Source organism: Balaenoptera acutorostrata, chromosome 14 (assembly GCF_949987535.1).
Source record: "Balaenoptera acutorostrata chromosome 14, mBalAcu1.1, whole genome shotgun sequence".
NCBI classification, from domain to species: Eukaryota; Metazoa; Chordata; class Mammalia; order Artiodactyla; family Balaenopteridae; genus Balaenoptera; species Balaenoptera acutorostrata.
This window is the reverse complement of record NC_080077.1, coordinates 86,496,206-86,519,506: the sequence shown is the minus strand read 5'-3', so window position 1 is coordinate 86,519,506 and position 23,301 is coordinate 86,496,206. Positions and strand designations below refer to the sequence as shown.

The following is a 23,301-nucleotide window of genomic DNA, read 5'->3' as shown; positions in this document are numbered from 1 at the left end:
CGCCCCTATGTTCATAGCAGTCCTATTTACAATAGCCAAGACATAGAAACAACCTAAATGTTCATCAACAGATGAATGGATAAAGAAGATGTGGTATATATATGTACAATGGAATGTTACTGAGCCATCAAACAGAATGAAATAATGCCATTTGCAGCAACATGGATGGACCTAGAGATTATCATACTAATTGAAGTCAGAAAGAGAAAGACAAATACCATATGATATCACTTATATGTGGAATCTAAAATATGACACAAATCAATATATCTATGATATATAAATAGACTCACAGATATAGAGAACAGATTTGTGGTTGCCAAGGGGAATGGGTGGTAGGGGAGGGAAGGATTGGGAGACTGAGACTAGCAGATGCAAACTATTATATATAGGATGGATAAACAACAAGGTCCTATTGTATAGCACAGGGAACTACATTCAATATCCTGTGACAAACCATAATGGAAAAGACTATGAAAAAGAATATATATATATATATATATATATATATATATATATATATATACACACACACACACACACATATATGTATAACTGAATAACTTTGCTGTACTGAAGAAATTAGCACATTGTAAATGAAGCATACTTCAAAAAAATTAAAAAAATAAAGATGGCAATGGAAAAAAAGGTTACAAGGCTAAGCACAACATGGGGAATATAACCAATATTTTACAATAACTATAAAAGAAGTATAACCTTTAAAAATTGTGAATCACTATATTGTACACCTGTAACATATAATATTGTACATCAACTATACTTCAATTAAAAAAATTTAAAAAGAGTGTCAATACATCAAGACAATAGAGCAATCACAAATATGTACCCCAAAACAAAGCCCCCAAATTCATGAAGCAAAAACTCACAGAATTGAAGGGAGAAGTAGACAATTCAACAGTAATAATTGGAGACTTCAATACCCCATTTTCAGAATAGATAGAACATTAGACAGAAGACCAGTAAGGGAATAGAAGACTTGCACAAATCCACAAGCTATTTAGACCTAACAGACTGTAGAACATTCCACCTAACAATAGCAGAATACACATTCTTCTCAACTGCATGTGGAACATTCTCCAGGGTAGGCCATATGTTATGTCATAAAGCAAGTCTCAATAAATTTAAAAGGACTGAAACTTTCCTGCTGTTATAGGATTTTAAAAGCAGTCCCATTCCTAGTACTAGGTTTTCCGTTCATAACCTTGAGTTCTAATTTTCCTCTCCTAACTGATTTTAAGAACTGATTAGGGCAGGAATCTTCTTTTTTCCATCTTTGTAAGCCTCTGTGGGGATTCAGCAAACATTTGTGTAGATCCAGCTTTGCTAACTAGCAGTCACTGATTTGTTTGGTTTTGCACAATGTTGGTCTGGACAGTGTTTATGAAAAATCTGAAACAGTTGCCAAAATTAAAACTCTAAACTTCTCAGATAAAAATCTGGGTATTTGGCTTGTCTTGAAAAATGGGATGAACTGGCAACCCTGGACCCGCTTCCCCATATGGTAAGAGTTGGCTGGAGCTAATTAGCAGCTGCCCCTGTAGATGGGCTGGACTCTGCATTTCCCTTAGTCTACGTGTGTGTCCTCTACGTGAGAACGGGTAACAGTGCTGTTATTAACTCACTTGCTCTATTTGTTTTTACTATAGAATTCTTAAGAGGAAAGTGAAAATTTCTTACATGCACATTTCTATCCAAGACAGAAAAACTAAAGCTAGACTTAGAGGGGGCCATATGTTATTTTTCTTTTGGTTTACAGATTTTTTACATCTGAATTCAGGGCATTAATTGATTCCTTTAATAATATTTATTGAGTGCCTACCTTGTGCAGGCAGTGCTCTAGATGCTGGTGAACAGGATAGACAAAGAACCTTAGGAAGCTTACATTCCAGTTTCCTGGCTGGGCCCTAGAGCCATGTGGTTGTGACTCTTGGTTTACATCAATGAAGACAGGATGTCTTCAGTGTTAAAAACTTCAGAAGGACCAAGGGGAGTGAGGATTTAGAAGAGGCCAGGGGATTAGGTGATTGGGAATACTTTTATTTTATTTTACTTTGCATTTTATATTATTTCATTTCATTTTACTTTATTTTATTTTGACTGCTTTTATCAGTTTTACCCACAGGACCTTAATAACAGATGAGCACAGAGACATCTGTCACTGTGCTGATGAGAAGCCAATAACAAAAACAGACATTTCCAAAGTCACCCTTCTGGGTTCTTAAACATGGTACCAGGTCTCTCCTGTCCTCCTCACTCTGGGTGAGGTTTTTAAGTCTGGCGGCCATGCTGACCAGAGCTGACCCTACAGAGTGCCCCCTTTTATTCTTCCCACTGTCTGGGGCTCTCTTCACCAACCTTACTGACTGCTTACCAGCGACGTCCCTGGAGTGTCTGTTGGAACAGGAGGTGGGCAGGGAGCTGACCCAAGGGTTCCAGCCGCCCACTGACACCCAACAGTCACTATGTGGCTAAGGTGACCAGCACTGTTAAGGAGGCGTGAACAAGGCTACCAGGGTGGCAGTGACACACCGGCACTTCACGGGACCACCGGCAAATCACAGGGTACGCGGGACTGAATACCCCAACGGCTTTCCATGTTGGAAAGAATTCTGCATCGGAAGTCACAGGACCTGGCCCGCAGCCCAACTCACTCGCCATTAGCCATCTGGGTGATGGTGTCCCTGGGTGAGGAGTGAAGGGCCGGACCCAGAGGCCTCTGGATTCCAGCAGCACTGGTTCTGGGGAGATCTGCCCCCTGGGATGGCATGGAGGCGGGAGGGGCCATGTGGGAGCACGGGTGGGGGAGGAGGAGCTCGGAGACAGTGGCTCAGGACACAGTCCTCTGGGGCTGGACACCGGGGACAGTGGCCCGGGACACAGCCCTCTGGGGCTGGACTCTGGGGACAGTGGCCTGGGACACAGCCCTCTGGGGCTGGACTCTGGGGACGAGTGGCCCCGGACACAGTCCTCTGGGGCTGTACTCTGGGGACAGTGGCCCGGGACACAGCCCTCTGGGGCTGGACACTGGGGACAGTGGCCCGGGACACAGCCCTCTGGGACTGGACTCCGGAGACGAGTGGCCCGGGACACAGCCCTCTGGGGCTGGACTCCGGAGACGAGTGGCCCGGGACACAGCCCTCTGGGGCTGTACTCTGGGGACAGTGGCCCGGGACACAGCCCTCTGGGGCTGGACACTGGGGACAGTGGCCCGGGACACAGCCCTCTGGGGCTGGACTCCGGGGACGAGTGGCCCCGGACACAGTCCTCTGGGGCTGGACTCCGGGGACGAGTGGCCCCGGACACAGTCCTCTGGGGCTGGACTCTGGGGACAGTGGCCTGGGACACAGCCCTCTGGGGCTGGACTCTGGGGACGAGTGGCCCCGGACACAGCCCTCTGGGGCTGGACTCTGGGGACAGTGGCCTGGGACACAGCCCTCTGGGGCTGGACTCTGGGGACGAGTGGCCCCGGACACAGTCCTCTGGGGCTGTACTCTGGGGACAGTGGCCCGGGACACAGCCCTCTGGGGCTGGACACTGGGGACAGTGGCCCGGGACACAGCCCTCTGGGACTGGACTCCGGAGACGAGTGGCCCGGGACACAGCCCTCTGGGGCTGGACTCCGGAGACGAGTGGCCCGGGACACAGCCCTCTGGGGCTGTACTCTGGGGACAGTGGCCCGGGACACAGCCCTCTGGGGCTGGACACTGGGGACAGTGGCCCGGGACACAGCCCTCTGGGGCTGGACTCCGGGGACGAGTGGCCCCAGACACAGTCCTCTGGGGCTGGACTCCGGGGACGAGTGGCCCCGGACACAGTCCTCTGGGGCTGCACTCCGGGGACAGTGGCCCGGGACACAGCCCTCTGGGGCTGGACACTGGGGACAGTGGCCCGGGACACAGTCCTCTGGGGCTGGACTCCGGGGACGAGTGGCCCCGGACACAGTCCTCTGGGGCTGGACTCCGGGGACGAGTGGCCCGGGACACAGCCCTCTGGGGCTGGACTCCGGGGACGAGTGGCCCCGGACACAGTCCTCTGGGGCTGCACTCCGGGGACAGTGGCCCGGGACACAGCCCTCTGGGGCTGGACACTGGGGACAGTGGCCCGGGACACAGTCCTCTGGGGCTGAACTCCGGGGACAGTGGCCCGGGACACAGTCCTCTGGGGCTGCACTCCGGGGACAGTGGCCCGGGACACAGCCCTCTGGGGCTGGACTCCGGGGACGAGTGGCCCCGGACACAGTCCTCTGGGGCTGCACTCCGGGGACAGTGGCCCGGGACACAGCCCTCTGGGGCTGGACACTGGGGACAGTGGCCCGGGACACAGCCCTCTGGGGCTGGACTCCGGGGACGAGTGGCCCGGGACACAGTCCTCTGGGGCTGGACCCTGTGTCCCACTCGGGGATGGCCCGGCCTGCCCCGAAGGCGTGGCGGGAGGAGACGGGCCTGGGTTTGGCCCAGGAGATCCTGCAGGGCGACCGCGGGCACCGTCCCTCGGACAGGATGCCGGCCCCGCTGAGGCCTGTCCCCCGCGAGCGCGGCCTCCACCCCCGTCAGCCCGGGCAGCCCCCGCACGTCCACGCCTGTCTGCGGCCCGGGCTCAGCGCCCCCTCCTCGTTCGGCGCAGAGCGTCCGAAAGGGCCTCCCCAGGACTCCCCAGCTCAGCCCTCGGACCAGCCTCCAGCTGCGCCGTCTCCTCCGGCCTCTTCTGTGACCCGGTTACGTCCTCCTGCAGAACTCAGTTCACTGTAGCCACCGTGCCGCCTGGTGGGTCACTCGAGCCCTCCGTCCAGGCGATGATGCCCACGGCCTGGCCCATACCGGTTTCCACTCGCCTCCTTCTTCAAGTACCCAAGGGGCCCTTCCCGTCACCAAGTTTCGGCCTAAAATCTAGGTCGGAACCCACATGACAACTTTCCTCCAAGTGGTCCAAAGGGGTTCCGAACTCGGGGACTTGTCTCCGCGCAGGCGCGCTCTGAGAGCCCCTAGTGCCGTGGGTTTTCTCCCTCGGGACGAGATTCAGCCGCGTGAAGGGCGGAAACCGAAAGAGGGGGAGGCCGTCTTTTTAGGGCGAGAATGAAGAGCGACCGTCGGTACTTCAACATTCCAGATGCTCCAGAAATGATCGACCTTGCAGTGCTTGGCGGAGGGGGAGGGGGGAATTCCTTAAGTTTAAAAAGGGGTTATCTTTTCATTATTTTCCAACATCCTAATTAAAAGCAAAAGCCAAAAAAACTGACAAGCTTCCACAGCAGGGATATTGCCTGAATTCCGAAGAGCACATTTTCTGATCCGCTCGCCATCCCCAGTACAAATCCCGCAGTTATTCATTATGGGTGGAAATCCCATTCGGAGATAAGCCCATCCGGTTCTTGTATTAACTTCTTGACTGGGTAAGCTAGGCTGTTTTTGCCATCGTGGCTGTGGCCGCTGCCCGGGCTCCTCCAACATTGCCCTGCGGCGTCTCGAGCTCCCCTCGGGCGGCCGCTGCGGTTCCCCCTCAGGCCCGCAGCGGCGCGCTCCTTTCTGGCGGGAACCGCGGCTCCCCCACCCCCGCCCCAGGCCCGCTCGCCGATTGGGTGAGAGCGCTCACGTGACGGCCCGCCTCGGGAACAGGGGCGCACCGCGAGCATCCTCGCGAGAGCCCACGGGACTGCTTTTAGAATGCAGGACGGCTCGGGGCGGAGGGCTGTGGCAGTGTGACGTTCTGAGTCTTCATTTAAGAAACTTGGTGGATACCTGGAAGGGTAATATAATGCTGTAGCGAGGATGGAGGGAGTTTTGTCTGTTTTACAGCAGGGGAGAGGGTGAAGATATGCATACCTTTGTAAACCGAGATAAGAGGGGCGTCGGTGAGGGAGAGATGGGAGATGGAATTGGAGTTTTATCCTCTAAAGTGCAGAAATGACTGTAGAGTGGGAGATGAAGCCACAGAGACAGACATAATACATCCTTAGAAGACGGGAAGCAGTGGGGTCACAGGCAGCAGAGAGGAGGAAGATAGAACCTCGGAATCGCAGGGCGGGGTGCTGCTGGCACGTGGGCTGGGGTACCTCCCCGGGCACGGGAGAGGCTCATGCCGGGGAGGCGGGTGTGTGTGTGTGTGTGTGTGTGTGTGTGTGTGTGTGTGTGTGTGTGTGTGTGTGTGTGTGTGATGAAAATGAGGCCCCAGGTTGCCTCCTCTTTCTTCAGCCAGCCAGACAAGAGCTGAGAGCCAGAAAGCCTCCGGACTGGGGGTAAGCAGGTTAGTGAAGAAGGTAAAACTAGAGTTTATATGTATTTAGAGGCAGACCTCCTTTTATTGTGTTTCACTTTATTGCACTTCATAGATACTGGATTTTCTACAAATTGACGGTTTGTGGCAACCCTGGGTTGTCAGATGATGGTTAGCATATTTCTTTTTAGCAGTAAAGCATTTTAAAAATTAAGGTATGTACGTTTTTAGATATAATGCTGTTGCACATGGAATAGAGTACAGCATAGTGTGAACACAACTTTTACACACACTGGAAAACCAGAAAATTCGTGTGACTGACTTTATTGTGATATTCACTTTATTCCAGTGAGCTGGCCCCAAACCTGCAATATCCCTGAGGTATGCTTATGTACATATACCTAAATTCATACACTATATACGTGTGTGTGTGTGTGTGTGTGCGTGCGCACGCGCGTGAGTTTAACCAACTAAGAACTTTAGGCCAGCATAGCTTTTTTCTTTTCATATTTGTTCCTGATTTCCCTGCCACTTGTGACTTTTTCTGTAACACAAAGTGTAAAACCAAAGTTTCAGAATTCTCCATGAGTTTGGTTGTCAGTTTCAGTGGACCTTGGTGTGATATTCCCAGTGAGTAGTTACCATCTCAATGTATGATGTTTTATTTATATAAACAACTTCTGGCTGTGTTAATACTTAAGAGAATTCTTACCTACTACTCCTCATGATTTCTTGAAAGAAAAGCAAGATTCCTGCCTTGATGAGTTTTTACATACAATGCAGATAACTTTAAAAGTCAACTTGGAGGACTGTATCTCTCCGTGTTTTCCAATGAAAGCCTGAATATGATTTATGTTCATGGTGAATTTTTTTCCCCAAGTTTCTTCATGGATCCAGTGAGACCAGTATTTTGAAACAAGGTTGAGGCAGAAGCATATTTGGACCGTCTTTAGGCTTCTCTCTGCTACCTAGAAATAATTTACTTATTTTCTGTAAGAATAAAAAATAAGCTAAAATGTCTTTATTATATTTAGTTTCAGTCCTAAATTGATACCTACTAGGAAATCAGAATTAGGAGTTCATTTTGCAAGGGTTTAATATGACAAAAGTTCTTTGGAAGTATACATTTAATTGCCAGCAGTGTTCTTTGAAATGCTCTGTACTTCTCTCTACCGATAAAGCCTAGGGGTACTATTTATTTCCTCTATAAATGTCTACTGTTTGCCAGACTGCAGTGAATTCTGAGATTCTGTTGGAACATCTTGTTCAGTAAATGAATATTGCCCCATAGTACTATAGTGTAGTCACTCGCTTTTACACACCTCAAGCTTTAACAACAGCTTCCCGGGAAATTTTTTAAAAGGGAAAGAACAAGGATACAAATTCCATAGGTAAAAATAGGCGTGGATGCGTCCATGTATGCATTTGGTAGAATGCTATAAACATGCATAATGAATTCTAAACTCATTGAGAAAATGTGACTAAGATGTGTTGCAGAGACCTGCATACCGAGATTTTCTGTCCTTGCCTTCAGTTTTCCCACAATGGTTCTTTGTTTTTCTCCCACAGTAAGGTGTTTCCCAAAGGCCTTCCTGAGGAGTTCGCCATAGCAGCCGTGTTTCGGGTACGAAGAAGCACCAAAAAGGAACGGTGGTTTCTGTGGCAGGTTTTAAACCAGCAGAATATGCCACAGGTAAGGAACCAGAGAGATGTACTGATCTGTGTCCTCTGGTGGGATTAGGCCAGGTGAATCTTGGAACTGTGGGCATAAATTTGGGAACAGACCTCATGCACGGATAGTCTGTCTTTTAGAGGAATCATCCACAGGGAAATGCAAGTATTCTCAGAGTTAGAAGGATCTTGCTGAGATTTGTAATGGGAGAGCCTGGTGGGTGAGGCAAGATTAGTTTGTTTTCTGTTTTTGTTTTATTTTTCTGTTTGCTTTTTTCTACTAGGTTCCTATTTTTGTCTGAAGACACTCTAACTACCCTTCCTTTACAACTGCTTCATTGACCCCGAGACCACCTCACTAATGACTTCTTCATTTCCTATTATTTCTGATGTTATACATTATTTTAAAGCTGTTCATTGTTTCCTCTGAAAATCCTTAGTGAATCAAGAGATGCAATATAAATATTGATTCCATCAATAAAAATAATTGAACACATGCTAGATGCTAGTTAGTGACAAAGATAAGAGACTGGCAAAGCGTGATTCCTTTTCTCAGGGAGCACGTAGGTCTGGGGATGCCACGTATGGGAACAGCCTATTGGAGCATGACCACAGGGTGACAAGTGTGGTGGCCGAGGACAGCTTGGAGTTGGGTGGGGACTGTGCGAGCATGGAAAGGACAGCTTCCCCAGATGGGACACGAGAAGAGCAGGGGTCTAGGAATACTTGTGGGAGATGTGGCACTTGGGCAGAAAGGAGGGGACGCAGGTGCTCCAGGGAGGGGAGGTAAACATCACAATTACTTATGGGCACCATCCATCTGTGTTTATTTCCGTACATATCCATTGAAATGTTTTTCATTTCACTGGCCTTTTAATATGTTATTATATAGTCACAATATTAAGATGGAAATATGACTTGAACAGAAAGAATATGTCCTCTATGAAAATGTATTTTCTTTGCACCATGCAAATCATCAAAGGTTAAAGAAGTTGATCTCAGTTTCCATGCTAAGAGAAGTGATCATTTCTTATTGTTTTTAAATTAGTAACATTTAATTCTTGAATCACTCATACAGAATTATGTATATACTTAGATACACACACACACACACACACACACACACACACACACACACACACACTCCTAGATGTCCTCTCAAGAAAGGAGCATATTACATTCACCAAATATCCCATATTTAAACCATTTTTGTAGCTGGATGTTTGCTGTTCTTATATGTTAACAAATCCAATGGACACAAGTATCATCTAAAACATTTTACTGAGTGCCTCAGTTCTACTAACATGCAGCTTGAGGTTTTTTTCAATTATTTTATTTTTTTATTGGAATATAATTGCTTTACAGTGTTGTGTTAGTTTCTGCTGTACAACAAATTGAATCAGCTATATGTGTACATATATCCCCATATCTCCTCCCTCTTGAGCTTCCCTCCCACCCTCCCTATCCCACCCCTCTAGGTGGTCACAAAGCACCGAGCTGAGCTCCCTGTGCTATGTGGCAGCTTCCCACTAGCTACCTATTTTACATTTGGTAGTGTATATATGTCCATGCTAGTCTCTCAATTCGTCCCACCCTCCACTTCCCCTCTGTGTCCACAAGTTCGTTCTCTACGTCTGCATCTCTTTTCCAGCCCTGCAAATAGGTTCATCTGTACCATTTTTCTAGATTCCATATATATGCGTTAATATTCAATATTTGTTTTTCTCTTTCTGACTTACTTCACTCTGTATGACAGACTTTAGGTTCATCCACATCACTACAAATGACCCAATTTTGTTCCTTTTTATGGCTGAGTAATATTCCATTGTATATATGTACCACATCTTCTTTATCCATTCATCTGTTGATGGGCACTTAGGTTGCTTCCGTGTTCTGGCTATTGTAAATAGAACTGCAGTGAACATTGTGGTGCATGTATCTTTTTGAATTATGCTTTTCTCAGGGTATATGCCCAGTAGTGGGATTGCTGGGTCATATGGTAGCACCTTGAGGTTTGATTTGTGTGTTTTAATAATTTTTAAACTGAATTTCAAACATTTAAAGATCATTTGCATTTTTGCAGGTTTCTATAGTAGTTGATGGTGGAAAGAAGATGGTGGAATTTATGTTCCGAGCTGTGGAGGGAGACGTGTTGAACTACATTTTTAAAAATCGAGAACTCCGTCCTTTGTTTGATCGTCAGTGGCATAAACTTGGCTTCAGTGTACAATCCCGGGCCATCTCGGTCTATACAGACTGTAACTTAGTTGCAAGCCGGCATATTGATGGAAAGGGCGCTGTGGACTTCCACGGAAGGACTGTTATTGCGGCCCGAGCTTCAGATGGCAAGCCTGTGGACGTGAGTTGTGAACTAGTAACATTTATAAATTAAAATAAAATATCTTATTAAAACCTTTTTCCTTTAATAACTGTATAAGATATTCCCTTCTCAACACTGTTTAAATTAATTTGCTATCAGATGTGTGAAGCGTAGCTATGTATTTCCAACTATATTTTTACATATATTATTTTCTATCTATTTTCACCCATTTTTCCCTAGCCTGTGAATTTAAAGGAACTAGGTTATGCCTTAAAAAATAAGGTTATTAAAATTAAATGTTAATAAAAATTGAAAATATTATACAAAAGTAAGCTTGGTCTAAGTTCCTATGTCTTGAATAGAAAGGACTGGAAAAAGATGAAATTTAAGTTAAATGGTTCCAGATTATCTGGTGTTTTCATTCGAGAATAATAGGTTATTTATTCATCCTCAGAATCATAAGTGTTTGTATTGCAGACTATTTTTCATTAGCTTATAATGTTTTTTTAGAGTTCTGTTGGACTGAAACACAACAGTAGGTCATTTGGATGAGAACAACTGTCTAGTAAAACCTTTTCAGATGAAAAGTTTCCTTAAAAATTATATTTGATGCTCACATGATACAGATTTATTATTAATTTCCCAAAGGCCTATAATCTTTAAAAAGGGGGATATATCTAAATTTGATGAGTTCGCAGTTTCTTATGGGTGGAATGATGGGAAAACCCATAAAAATAATCTGAATGCAGGTCACCAATAGGAATTGTTAACGCAAAGCCCTTAACAGTTCACTTTTGTTTCAAAAGTACAGTTCTGTGCACATACATGTTTGGCCAGCATATTATTTCTAAAGGCCCCTGTGGAAGGCATCAGAGATAGATGACAGATGGATAGATATTATATATGTGTGTGTGTGTGTGTGTGTGTGTGTGTGTGTATATATATATATATCTCCAATAAAATATTATTTTTAAACTGTCTTCTCTCAGACACAATGAACAAATCAGTGAGAATGTCATAACTAGGGTTCAGTGATGATTATCAAAATACCCCAGAGCAGGAGAAGCCAATTCTGGACATAAGACATCGTGGCATCAGGGAGAGTGAGCTTGCTTGGGGACCAGACAGATGTGATTGTAAATCCTAGCTCATCCACTTAACGCTCATGATCTGCTCATTTATCTTGCTCACTCTTAATTTATCTGAGTCTCGGTATCCTAAACTATAAAATAATATTGGTAGACCCCCTCGTTATAATTGCATAGCGTATGTGCCGTAGTGCATAGTATGTGGTCAGTTTTCTGTGTATTCATTTATTTATTTAGGGCCAGACATGCCGGTCAACCCTGGCATAAGAGAGTGGAAAACAACAACGGCAAAATCTGCTCTTCTCTCAAAGATCTTAAAGGCTCAGTCTGTGTCAGAACGATGGATCAAGTCTGTGTCAGGCAATGGTGACTGCCAATAATAATCACAGTGTTAATTGTAATGACAACAGTCCTAGACAGACCTTTCAGAAAGGTCTCTCCAGAGTCAAGGGAGGAAGTGGAGTCCAGCAGCTAAACCTCAAAGGTGTGACTTCCAGCAGTGGGTGGAGTGTAGGTAGACGGGAAGTGATCTTCAGGGAGTTCTAGTAACAGTAGTAGGGGTGGCGGTAGCCCTTGCTGGAGCGCTGGTGTTGACGGGAATCTGATCTCCTGCAGGACTAGCGAGGGCAAAGTGGGGAATGGCAAGAACCAGAGAACATTAGGATTGGGATATAAATTCATAACCTTTGAGGGAGAGATGACAGTGAGAGAGGAGCAAGTTATTCCAAGAGTGGGGTCCTGGCTCCAAGCTCCCCTCTGAAGGTTGAGTGTTGTGTCCTGTGTCTAATTAACTTTTTACTCAAGGGAACAACCTGAGGCTGAAGAATATCACTGTGTGTCCTGATGAAAAGCCACAATGGGAAAATTATAGTCTTACAACACTTTCATAGTTTAATGTGGAATCTTAGTTCACTTAAGAAATAATATTAAAGCCATGTCACAATGATGGAGCTTTTAGAGGAGAGAGTCACTGTTTAAGTTAAACAAACAAACAAAATACATGTTTTAGTTTTTAAAGATTCTTGGTCCTACTAAAACTCTAAGTGAACTAATTTTTTTATCATCTCCATACAAGCTCTGATTTATAAGATGTGTTGTAATGTGCAAATGTTTTGTTTATTCAGAACGTAAGTTATCAAAAAAAACTTCTAATGATTAGGTTTTATTTTACATATGCTACCCGTGTGCTTTCATGCAGAGAAATAGGTGACAAAACTGATAAAAGGATTTTTTTTTTTTAACAAAAAAATTCTGTGTGACAGGGTCAGTGCATTCTCATTCTAAAGCACTATGTCAGTGAAGGATTCTAAAGCAACTAATGAATTAAAAAAGCATAATTAAACTAGGCTGACTGTAGTTTCAGTGTCATGGGTACTTTATTAGGTTCTAATCCATGAAAAATTGATCATCTATCTTCAGTTAAGTAAAATAATTCATATGAAGGCCCTAGCACAGTGGATGATACATAATAGAATTTCAGTATTTATTGACTATTTAGATAACAGTGTTGATGATAAATTAGTTTTAGTTAAGGAGAATATTAATTAATTGGAGTCTCTACATTCTTCATGCTACATAATGGGTATGTTACTGCCTGGTATTTCATTAGACTATATAAGACAGTGTATTTAAACTTTATAAATAGAAGTTTACTTCAGTAACCTTGCAAACAGTTTTAGAAGAGAAATCATTAAGTTTCATTTCATCTCAGAATTTTGCATTGGCTGCAAATCTTAGGCTGCTCATGAATCCAAAAGATGTCTGGAATTCTTAATGCTTTCTATGAGCTGAATTGATTTTGTTCACCTCAGTGTAGAGTAATAGTTACAGCTTTTCCCCTCCTTTCTTGCTTTTTTGGTGTTGGGTTAGCGATTCAGAGCTAACCTCAGATATCTGCTTTCTATTATCATAGGATTATTATATTATTATAGTTGGGTCTTACTATAGAAAGTACTTACTGACCTCAAAGAAATACATAATCTACCTCTGTTACATTAGGAGACAGAGAAAGATGGGGAAAGAGGAGAGAGAGAGAAAGAGAGAGAAAGGTGGGGAGGAGAAGGAGGGGGAGGAAAGAGGTTGTTTCTGACCTATGTTATATGTCAAATCATCATAAGATTGATTATTAATTAAATTATTAAATTTACAACCACAAACTAATTTGAAGCAGCCTCTCTGTGCATCTGTCATATTGAAATTTTGTCAATAGTCTGTACCATTTACTTTCTCTGATGTGGTTGTTTGATCTTGCACTTGAAGACATGATTGTACTTTCCTGAAACTACTTTTAATTTCATGTCCAAATGCCAACAAATGTGAATTTGCTGAGCAAATAGAAGAATCAATTATTTTTGTAAAAATACTGTGAGTCTTGCTCAGGAGTATGCCATGTAACATAAAATCCATAGGTATTAGACAGTATCCATGAAAAATAGATAAAAACTAAATACCTTTTTTTTTTCTTCTTATCGTAGTGCATTACCTCTCTTTAATTAAATACTTCTTTTTGATGGTTTGAAACAAGGAGCAAAGATCTGCAATTGCTCTATTACTTGATTTCCTTTACATATAGATCTATCTCAACAGCCAAATCCATTTCTGTTTCTCAAATGGTCCATAAAATCATGAATCCTAAATTAAGTAAAAACCAAAATATCTGCCGGTGATTTATTTGTATAACTATTAGCTTCTATTTTTCTTTCCAGTTAAATTACCATCGTTCTCAAATGCCTAAATGTGATTTTCAAAAAGAAAAAAACTAATGATATATCTTATTACTAATTTTTTAATAGGTTGAAATTCACCAACTTCAAATCTACTGTAACTCGAGCATCGTAGCTCAAGAAACGTGTTGTGAGATATCAGACCCTAAGGTAAGCTCAGTTTTTGGTGTGTGAAGACTGTAGAAGGCCAGTTGCCTGGGCTGTAGAGTCACGTGTAGGGCAGCACTGAACGTCTTCTCTTGAAGCCAGGCGAGCAAACAGTTCCAAGCAAGAGACCCCTCATGGGGCTGTCCCATCATCTGTTGTCGCAATTTTAATCCCAGTGCTTCATCTTGAACTTCAGGAAAGATATGGCCTCACTTTGGACTCCACATGAGTGAAAGAGAATTTATGCCTTTCTCGCTAAACCATGCTCTGACGGTAGCATCAGCATTTTCCAGTTACAGGGGTTTTAGGTCTGTGATCGTACGTTATTCTCACTCACTTCCCTCTCCTAGCCGTCACCCTTCCTGGCCAGTTTTCCTTTGTGAGAGATTTTTCACCTGCATCTTCCCCTCTCCTGTTACCGCCGTGGTCCACCTTTACCTCGTGCCCGGATCGTCTCATCATTGTGTCATCCGCCTTCTCTGTCCCCACATAGCCAGAATAAGTCTCTGCATCACTGCTTTGTAGGTTCATTTACCTTCTTTCACTAAACATCTGTTATTCAATAACACTGATCTTCTAGACACTGTGCTAAGGAACAAGGCTGGCTGACGTGAATAAGGCACATTCCCGGTCCTCTGTTTATCTCACCCTCAAAGCCTTTGGTTACTCCCTGTTTGCAACAAGGTAGAAATTCAGTTTCTTAGTCTCTCATTCTTAATATTCTCAACCTAACTCTACAACTATTACTTTCTTGTACCAACCTTCCATTAAAAAAACCCCACTAAATTCAGTACTTTCTGTATCTCTTATTGCAATGGCCATGTGTGTGTCTTATATTATTAGATATAGTTGTATTTGTTTTTAATTTATTCAGCTACCTTTTAAACTCATTGAAGGGAATTATACTTTTGTACCCTTCTTTTATGATTAGTGCTTTGTTTGTAAAAGATGTCAAAACATTGTTTCTTGACTTGTTGACTGGTGTTTGAAAGGGATTAATTCTGAAAAGTCTTACAGAAAGAACATATGAAAAGTAAAAGTAAAAGGTGAAAATGTTATTCTTTGGGTCAGAAGTTCTAAGCTTACCATTGAAAATTGTAAGATTTATTCATAGTTTTAGTAGTTCAAAAATATTTTTAACTGAGCCTGCGCGTCTGGAGCCTGTGCTCCGCAACAAGAGGCCGCGACAGTGAGAGGCCCGCGCACCGCGATGAAGAGTGGCCCCCGCTTGCCACAACTAGAGAAAGCCCTCGCACAGAAACGAAGACCCAACACACCCGAAAATAAATAAATAAATAAATAAAGTTACATCTGTTTAAAAAATTCCATGTCTCTAAAAAAAAAAAAAAAAAAAAAAAAAAAAAATATTTTTAACTTCTATCACTCACTTTGGGTAGTAGAATAATAATGTGATCAACTGACTCGAAGCATAGCTAAGTCTGTAAAAATTATATGTTTTGCTAACGTAACTTGGTTTTATAAACCATATCTCCAACCCAGTTTATGGCTCTCATTGCAAGGAGAGCCAGCCAAATATCTTTCTATAAATATCTGGAAAGGTAATGTAGAATGCCAGTCTACAGACTTGAAATACCTAGACTTCCTGGAGGTACACATTTAAACCGTGAAGACGTGAATTCTCCAGAAGTTTGTCTTTAATTAATTATGCTTCTTTTATGTGAGAGCTTTTAAAATACGAATTTTCCCTGATTGAAAAGTTACAAAATGATGTTTGGAGGTACCTAAATATTATACTCTTGACCAGTAGTCACTCCAACTTGAATTATGAGAAAACTGTTTAAGGAAATAGGTGATGGATTCAGTGGAGTGGCTTGATAATTAAAAGCGGTGACATGACCCCGCACATCATGAAAAAAAATTTTAAATCACGTTTGAAAAAGATTTGGTTTTAAAGAGTAGAAAATAAGGTAGGAAATCGTCTCCAACCTTGGAAAAAAAATAACAAAAGACTGCTTATTTTCCTGCTGATAAGTATTTGGGGGCGGACATCACCATTCTGTTAACCGTTAGCAGGAAATGGATATGTGCTATAATTACATTTAATGGAAATATATATTTTGGAAGGTAAATAGTTATATAAAAGATACTTAAGTGCATCTGCTATAATTTTGGCATCAACTATATTTTTTGAAAAATACTTGAACTCAACAAATTTTAATGTACTTGCTTAAAAATCTAATTTTGTCCTGTAATTTCAAATCAGACATCCTTTCTGTTAATAATATTTTATAGCATATTTCAAAAGTGAAATTTATTCAGGATAATCTATAAATATACTTCTTTGCTGCTATTAATTAGGGTTTCTCTTTCTGAAGCAGTCAGATTTCATGACTACAGACCTAGACAGAGAGAATGAAGAATAAATAGGAAGAGAGGAGAAAATCAACAACATTTGTTGAAAATAAATGAGAAAGATGATTAAAATTTTGAGGGCTAATTAACTAAATATGTGTCATATCAAAACCAGAGGTTTTATGAAGCAGGGGGTCCTTACTTGTACATCTTATGTTCCCTGTAGGCACTTTTTGGAAAGTGTGGGCAGTTTTATAGTGAAGCCTGAGACATACTTTTAAAGTCTTAAAGTAGTGAATCAGTTACCCAGAGCAAAACTGTGAGCTCGGAATAGGTCCTGATTATCTAACTGAACCCATGGGGCACGGGGCAGGAACTGGCTGGAAAACCATATCAAATCATATGAGATAAGTGGATCGTTTTGGGGATAATCTTGTGTGTTTCATTCTAATGTAATTTTTAGACTTGTGGACTTGGAAACGTATGACGATAACTAAACAGCTAATCATTAAATCTGCAGAGAGTAAATGTGATAGAACTAGTGGTAAAGACAGGAAACTAGTCCCAGTTTTTTTGGGAGCTATTTCTCTTACCGTGTTTACTGTGCTCACAAGCATTAGAATGCTACACACTTTTTCAAAATACTATTTTGTTTGAAAAGTTATGTTATGTTTACTATATAAAATTTGGAAAATATAGCCAACTTCATAGAAGAAAATAAATATCAGCCATGATCTCATCACAATAAATAACCACAGACAATATTTTAATTTTGTATCCTGACAGTATTTTTCCAGGCATATATAATTTGTAGTATATAAAGTAATGTGTGAACACTTCCCCCTAAAATGCAAATTCAGAGATATGAAATTGCAAATTCATGAAACTGCAAATTCAGAGTTACAAAGCGTGGTAAGGACTCTGGTAAATGATGTTGAGGGGAAAGGATGCATTTATCTTCTTCAGACGGCCATCTGGATTTATTTTTTGACAGAAAAAAAGTTCATTGCTTTGTAACCAAATTTCACTTCATGTGGCTGTCCCCACATGTTCTGAACACACTGGATAAGTTATAAAAGTCATCACTTGTCTGTTACAGTGGAGACTTTTGAATAAAGAACAATAGACTGGAATAAGATATACATTAATTAAATACATACTACCTTAGAGCATAAAAAGAGTTTATTTTCTACTTTTACATGCCTTTATAATCATCTCCTTGAAGTAAACGATGTTTTAAAAGTTCAAATTACGTTCTTTTATTTTAAAATTTGTTCCCAAAGCACATGTACCAATGTTATTTGTATAAAGTATTTTATTGTAACAATTGTAATTCTTGTAAATGTTTGATATTACTGTACTTGTCATAAAGTCACCTATAATAACTTTAGAATTTCTCACCAAAACCAACAATTTAATGCATTTCTAGTGTGTTGTCAGAGTAATAAAAACGTAGGGGGCTAGTGGAAGGGCAAAGTCATTACGGACTTTCACAGGTTGGTGTCAACCTTTGGTTATTAGAAGGAAGTTCTTGCAAGAAACTCCAGTCATGTCTAGTTTGGTGAGAGTCAGTGCTGGGAATGTCACAATGTTTGGAATTGACCCCATATCCTAAAGCCTCTTTCTGGATTTTAGTGCCCAGAGCAGCATGGCTTTGCAAGTACTGCAGCATCATTGGTACCCGCTCATGCCAGTAGAATGTCTGCATTTCTGCCAGCAAAGCAGGAACTTACAGACCAGTGCCAGTGCATTCCACACAAGGTATGCTGCCTTTCACCTATGCCCATGGAAGAGCCACGCCACACAGGGAGCCAGGCCCTGTGGGTGTGGCCCTGGTCTTGCCCTCTAGTGCTGGTTGAATCAGGTGCCTGGGCCTCTCAGTCGCTGGGTGGGTTAAGAGAGCGGGGCTGGGGATAGGATCTCCTGGATTTCGATCTGGATAGTTCTGAGGCCATCTGACCTTCTTTCCTGGGTAGGAAGTAGAAGAAAATAAAGAGAGGAACCACAGCTAAGCACAAGGACATAACACACGCCAGGAATAGGCTTCAATTCTGCGAATTCACAGATGAAGGAAACGCAGTGCCTGCCCTTCAACACAAACCCAAAGATACTCTATGTAGTGTGGAGACCGTGTCTGTCCAGTATCCCAAATATCCAGCCAGCTCTCCTTTCTGCAGTGAGTTGTACAGGAAGTGCAGAGGAGCTCTGTTATTGCCCAAAGAATTTGTTTTGCTTGTCCCTTCCTGGTCAGGAAGCCTGGGCCCGTCGGGCTGCACGAACGGCTTTTGTGGATGTTAATGGCACTCAGAGGCCTGAGTGATCTCTGGACGGCTTTGCTCTACACCAGTACAAAGGGAAGGGAAACTTGCCCCAGCTTCTGGAGCAGAAGGTCCCCGGCACATGACTTGATGCGTGCTTCGGCTTAGAGCACCCTGCGCCACTTTCCTTCCTGGCTGGAGTAGTGGGGAGGAGGGAGAGGTGGAAGTTTAGAGGAAGCTTACATGTCCTCAAGTGAAGAGCACTGCACAGGAAGCTCCGTGCCAAAGCCATGTGCGAGGTGCAGCGGGCGTGGAGGAGAGCACATGTTCCAGCCCGTGGACGGTCTCGGGGAGGAGATGATGCCAGCGGGCGTTTGGAATAGGGGGTAGCGAGCCTTATCATGAGGGGAGAAGGGCCTCCCAGCGGAGGGACCTGTGTCAGCTCCCAGGAAAGCAAAGCTTTGTCTTACTACTGTCAGCTTCTTATTTGTAAACTATGTGTTTTTAGTTCAATGTGACAGAATATTTGATAACACAAAATTCATTTCTGCTCAGGGAGAAGCAGGATTACTGGGAGTTCCAGGCTCACCTGGACAGAAAGGGGACAAAGGAGAGCAGGTAAGACACCAGCCAACGCTGTCGGGACAAAAGAGGATTTGTCCAAAAGTGACTTCACAGTTGTGTCCAACTCATTTTTCTGTGTCCCATACAAATGCACATTTCTGTGAAAGGCTATCGAGGGCTGTAGTTAAGTGCTGGTCACTGAAATAAGGAAGACTGTATTGGCATATAAGTCTGCTTTTGCATTCCTACTGGAAGGCTGGCCTAAAATGTACCTGTAAACCACAAGCAAAATTGTGAAGCAAGAAAGTCTGTTTTTTAGTTGGGCTCTAGCCTTCTCTAGTATTTTCTTCTCCAGATACCTGACGAACTCCTGTTTCTCTGTCTGCTGATAGGTCTCCACTGAAGATTCTTCCCCACCCTTTATTCATACAGCTCACGTTTGTTGAGCACCTGCTCTGTGTAAGGCCTAGTGCTGGGTGTTAGAGCGGATAGAAGGAATAGGCTATGTTCCGGGATTTTACATCTGGAAGGAGATAGAAGACCTTACAAGGCCACACCAGTTAGGTGCTATAGGAGGGTTGCAGGGGCCCTGAGGTAACAGTCTTGGGGAGACTGGGGAGAGAGTTTGCTGGAGGAGATGGTGGGTGAGCTGGACCTGTGTGGATCTGATTCTAGCCAGGATCCATGCTTAGAGACTTGCCTTTCCTTTCTCCATGTCCTTCTCAAAACGAAACTGTCTATTCCCCACTCTTTGAGTCAGGTCTTTTTATTAACCATTTTTTAAATTGAAGTATAGTTAATTTACAATGTTGTGTTAGCTTCAGGAGTACAGCAAAGTTATTCAGTGATATATATATATATAACTGAATCTATAACTGAATTATATATCTATAATCTTACAGAATATATAAGTATATTCTTTTTCAGATTCTTTTCAATTATAGATTATTACAAGACATTGAGTATAGTTCCCTGTGCTATACAGTAGGTCCTCGTTGGCTATCTATTTTATATGTAGTAGTGTGTATATGTTAATCCCAAACTCCTAATTTGTCTCCCCCTCCATCTCCCTCTGGTAACCATTAGTTTGTTTTCTATGAGTCACGTCTTTTGTTAGCTAACTAGGTAGGTGAATTTCTGCTAAGATTAGGAGTTGATTATGTTCTTACTATCTTTCCAAGGTAGAACAGATTTAAATTCTTTTCATGCCTTAACTTGGAAGTCCATGGTTCTAAATTATTTATATAATCTTCATGGACTCCTTATTTTAAAAGGTAAGAGACTGAAGTTTGTGAAATGACTGATGCCTCAAAGTTGCACAGCAAGCTTCAGCCAAGCCATCCTTGGTCTTTTGACTCCCAAAGGGGAGTCCACCATTGTACCTTCCATGGGAACTTCTGGCACCTAAGCAAGTGCTTGAGAAGAAATGCTTGGTGTTGGGATGGGCATTTATTTTTGCCCTTGAGATCACACTTGTTTATTTTTGCTTTTGTTACTTTTGCTTTTGGAGACATATTCAAAAAAATTATCACCAAGATGTATGTTGAGGGGCTTACTGCCTATGTTTTCTTCTAGGAGTTCTATGGTTTCAGATCTTACGTGCAAGTCTTTAATCCATTTTGGATTACTTTTTTTGTATGGTATAAGATAGTGGTCAAGTTTCATTCTTCTTTGCATGTGGCTCTGCAGTTTTCTCAGCACTATTTATTTATTTTAAAATTTTTATCTATTTTTTATTGAAGTATAGTTGATTTACAGTGTTGTGTTTGTTAGTTTCAGGTATACAGCAAAGTGATTCAGTTATCTATATATATTCTTTTTCAGATTCTTTTGCCTTATAGATTATTACAAAATATTGAGTATTGTTCTACATGCTATACAGTAGGTCCTTGTTGGTTATCTGTTTTATATATAGTAGGGTGTATATATTAATCCCAAACTCTTAATTTATCACTCCCTCCTTTCCCCTTTGGTAACATAAGTTTGTTTTCTATGTCTGTGGGTCTATTTCTGTTTTGCATATAAGTTCATTTGTATCACTCTTTTTTAGATTCCATGTATAAGCAATATCATGTGATATCTGTCATTCTCTGTAGGGCTTACTTCATTTAGCATGATAATCTCTAGGTCCATCCATGTTGCCTCAAGTGGCATCATTTCATTCTTTTTTTATGGGTATTATTCCATTCTATATATATACCACATCTTCTTTATCCATTCATCTGTTGATGGACATTTAGGTTGCTTCCATGTCTTGGCTATTGTAAATAGCCAACACTATTTATTGAAGAGGCTATCCTTTCCCCACTCTATATTTGTGACTCCCTTGTCATAAATTAATTGACCATATATGTGTGGGTTTATTTTTGGGCTCTCTGTTCTGTTCCATTGATCTATGTGTCTGTTTTTATGCAAATACCACACTTTTAATTACTATAACTTTATAATATAGTTTGAAAAGAAGAACCGTCTATATGCTACCTATAAAACACTCACTTTATATGTAAGGGCACACACTAACTGAAAGTGAAGGGATTGGAAAAGATATTCCATGCAAATGGAAATCAAAAGAAAGCTGAGTAGCTATACTTATATCAGACAAAATAGACTTTAAACAAGGAATGTAATAAGAGCCAAAGGTGGGTTTTATATAATGATAAAGGGGTCAATCCAACAAGAGGATGTAACGTTTGTAAATATTTATGCACTTAACCCAGAAGTGCCTAAATATATAAAGCAAATATTAACACTCCTAAAGGGAAAAGTAGTCAGTAATACAATGATAGTAGGAAACTTTAATACCCCGCTACATCAATGGGTACATCATCCAGACAGAAAATCAATAAGGAAACACTAGCCTTAAATGACAGATGAACCAGATGAACTTAAGAGATATATACAGAACATTCCCTCTGAAAGCAATAGAATGTATTCTTCTCAAATATATACGGAACATTTTCTAGAACAGATCGTATTTTAGGCCATGAAACAAGTCTTAAAGAATTTAAAAGGATTGAAATTATATCAAGCATATTTTTCTGACCACAGTGGTGTGAAACTAGAAATTAATTACACAAAGGAACTGGAAAATTCACAAATGTAGAGATTAAACAGCATGCTACTGGGCAACCAATGGGTGAAAGAAGAAATCAAAAAAGAAATTAAAAATTACCTTGAGACAAGTGAAAATGGAAATATAACATACCAAAATTTGTGGGATGCAACAAAAGCAGTTCTAAGAGAGGAGTTCATAGAGATAAGTGCCCATCTCAAGAAACAAGCAGAGGCTCGAATAAACAACCTAACTTTACACCTTAATGAACTAGCAAAAGAAGAACAAATGAAGTCCAAAGTTAGTAGAAGGAAGGAAATAAAAATTAGAGCAGAAATAAATGAAATAGAGACTTAAAATACAATGGAGAAGATCAATGAAACTAAGAGCTGGTTTTCTGAAGAGAGAAACAAATTGACAAGCCTATAGCTAGCTAGACTCACCAAGAAAAAAAGAGAGGACTCAAATAAACAATAAAAAATGAAAGAGGGCATGGTACAACTGATAACACAGAAATACAAAAGAGCATAATTATTAGCAAATTTATTGTATGCCAAATCTATAAAATATGCAAAATGTATCTTAGAGTTATAATGTATTACATAATTTCCCATTTATGATACATTTAAAAAATAATAACATTTGTTTTAACTTCCAGACTACACAAAATTCATAATGGCAAGAGATTTTAGTGGCAAGGCAATGACAGCTGGAATAAAATAAATTGATAATCTACAAAAGAAGGCAAATAATCACTATACTTCCTTTATGGTTTCAGTACATGCACCAGCATTTAATTAAACCAGCATAATCCTTGATGTGCAAATACGACTTCAGATGACCATGGCCATGAATGTGATCAGCTTTTTTTAATAAACATGGATGTATTTTTCCTTATGAGGAGTTGATGAGTACATTTCCGTTCTTATTGTAG

At 41.7% G+C, this 23,301-nt stretch overlaps 1 protein-coding gene across 4 annotated transcripts in view; it reads left to right on the top strand.

The window, feature by feature from the left end:
• Positions 1-23,301, top strand: part of COL19A1 (collagen type XIX alpha 1 chain) — a 379,271-nt gene that overhangs the window by 53,356 nt on the left and 302,614 nt on the right. For all 4 annotated transcript variants that reach the window (XM_057528157.1, XM_057528158.1, XM_057528156.1 and 1 more), the window contains exons 5-9: positions 7,801-7,924; positions 9,986-10,261; positions 14,103-14,183; positions 18,129-18,254; positions 19,307-19,369. In XM_057528157.1, coding sequence (XP_057384140.1) covers positions 7,801-7,924; positions 9,986-10,261; positions 14,103-14,183; positions 18,129-18,254; positions 19,307-19,369 — 670 coding nt within the window. The remainder of the gene's footprint in view (positions 1-7,800; positions 7,925-9,985; positions 10,262-14,102; positions 14,184-18,128; positions 18,255-19,306; positions 19,370-23,301) is intronic.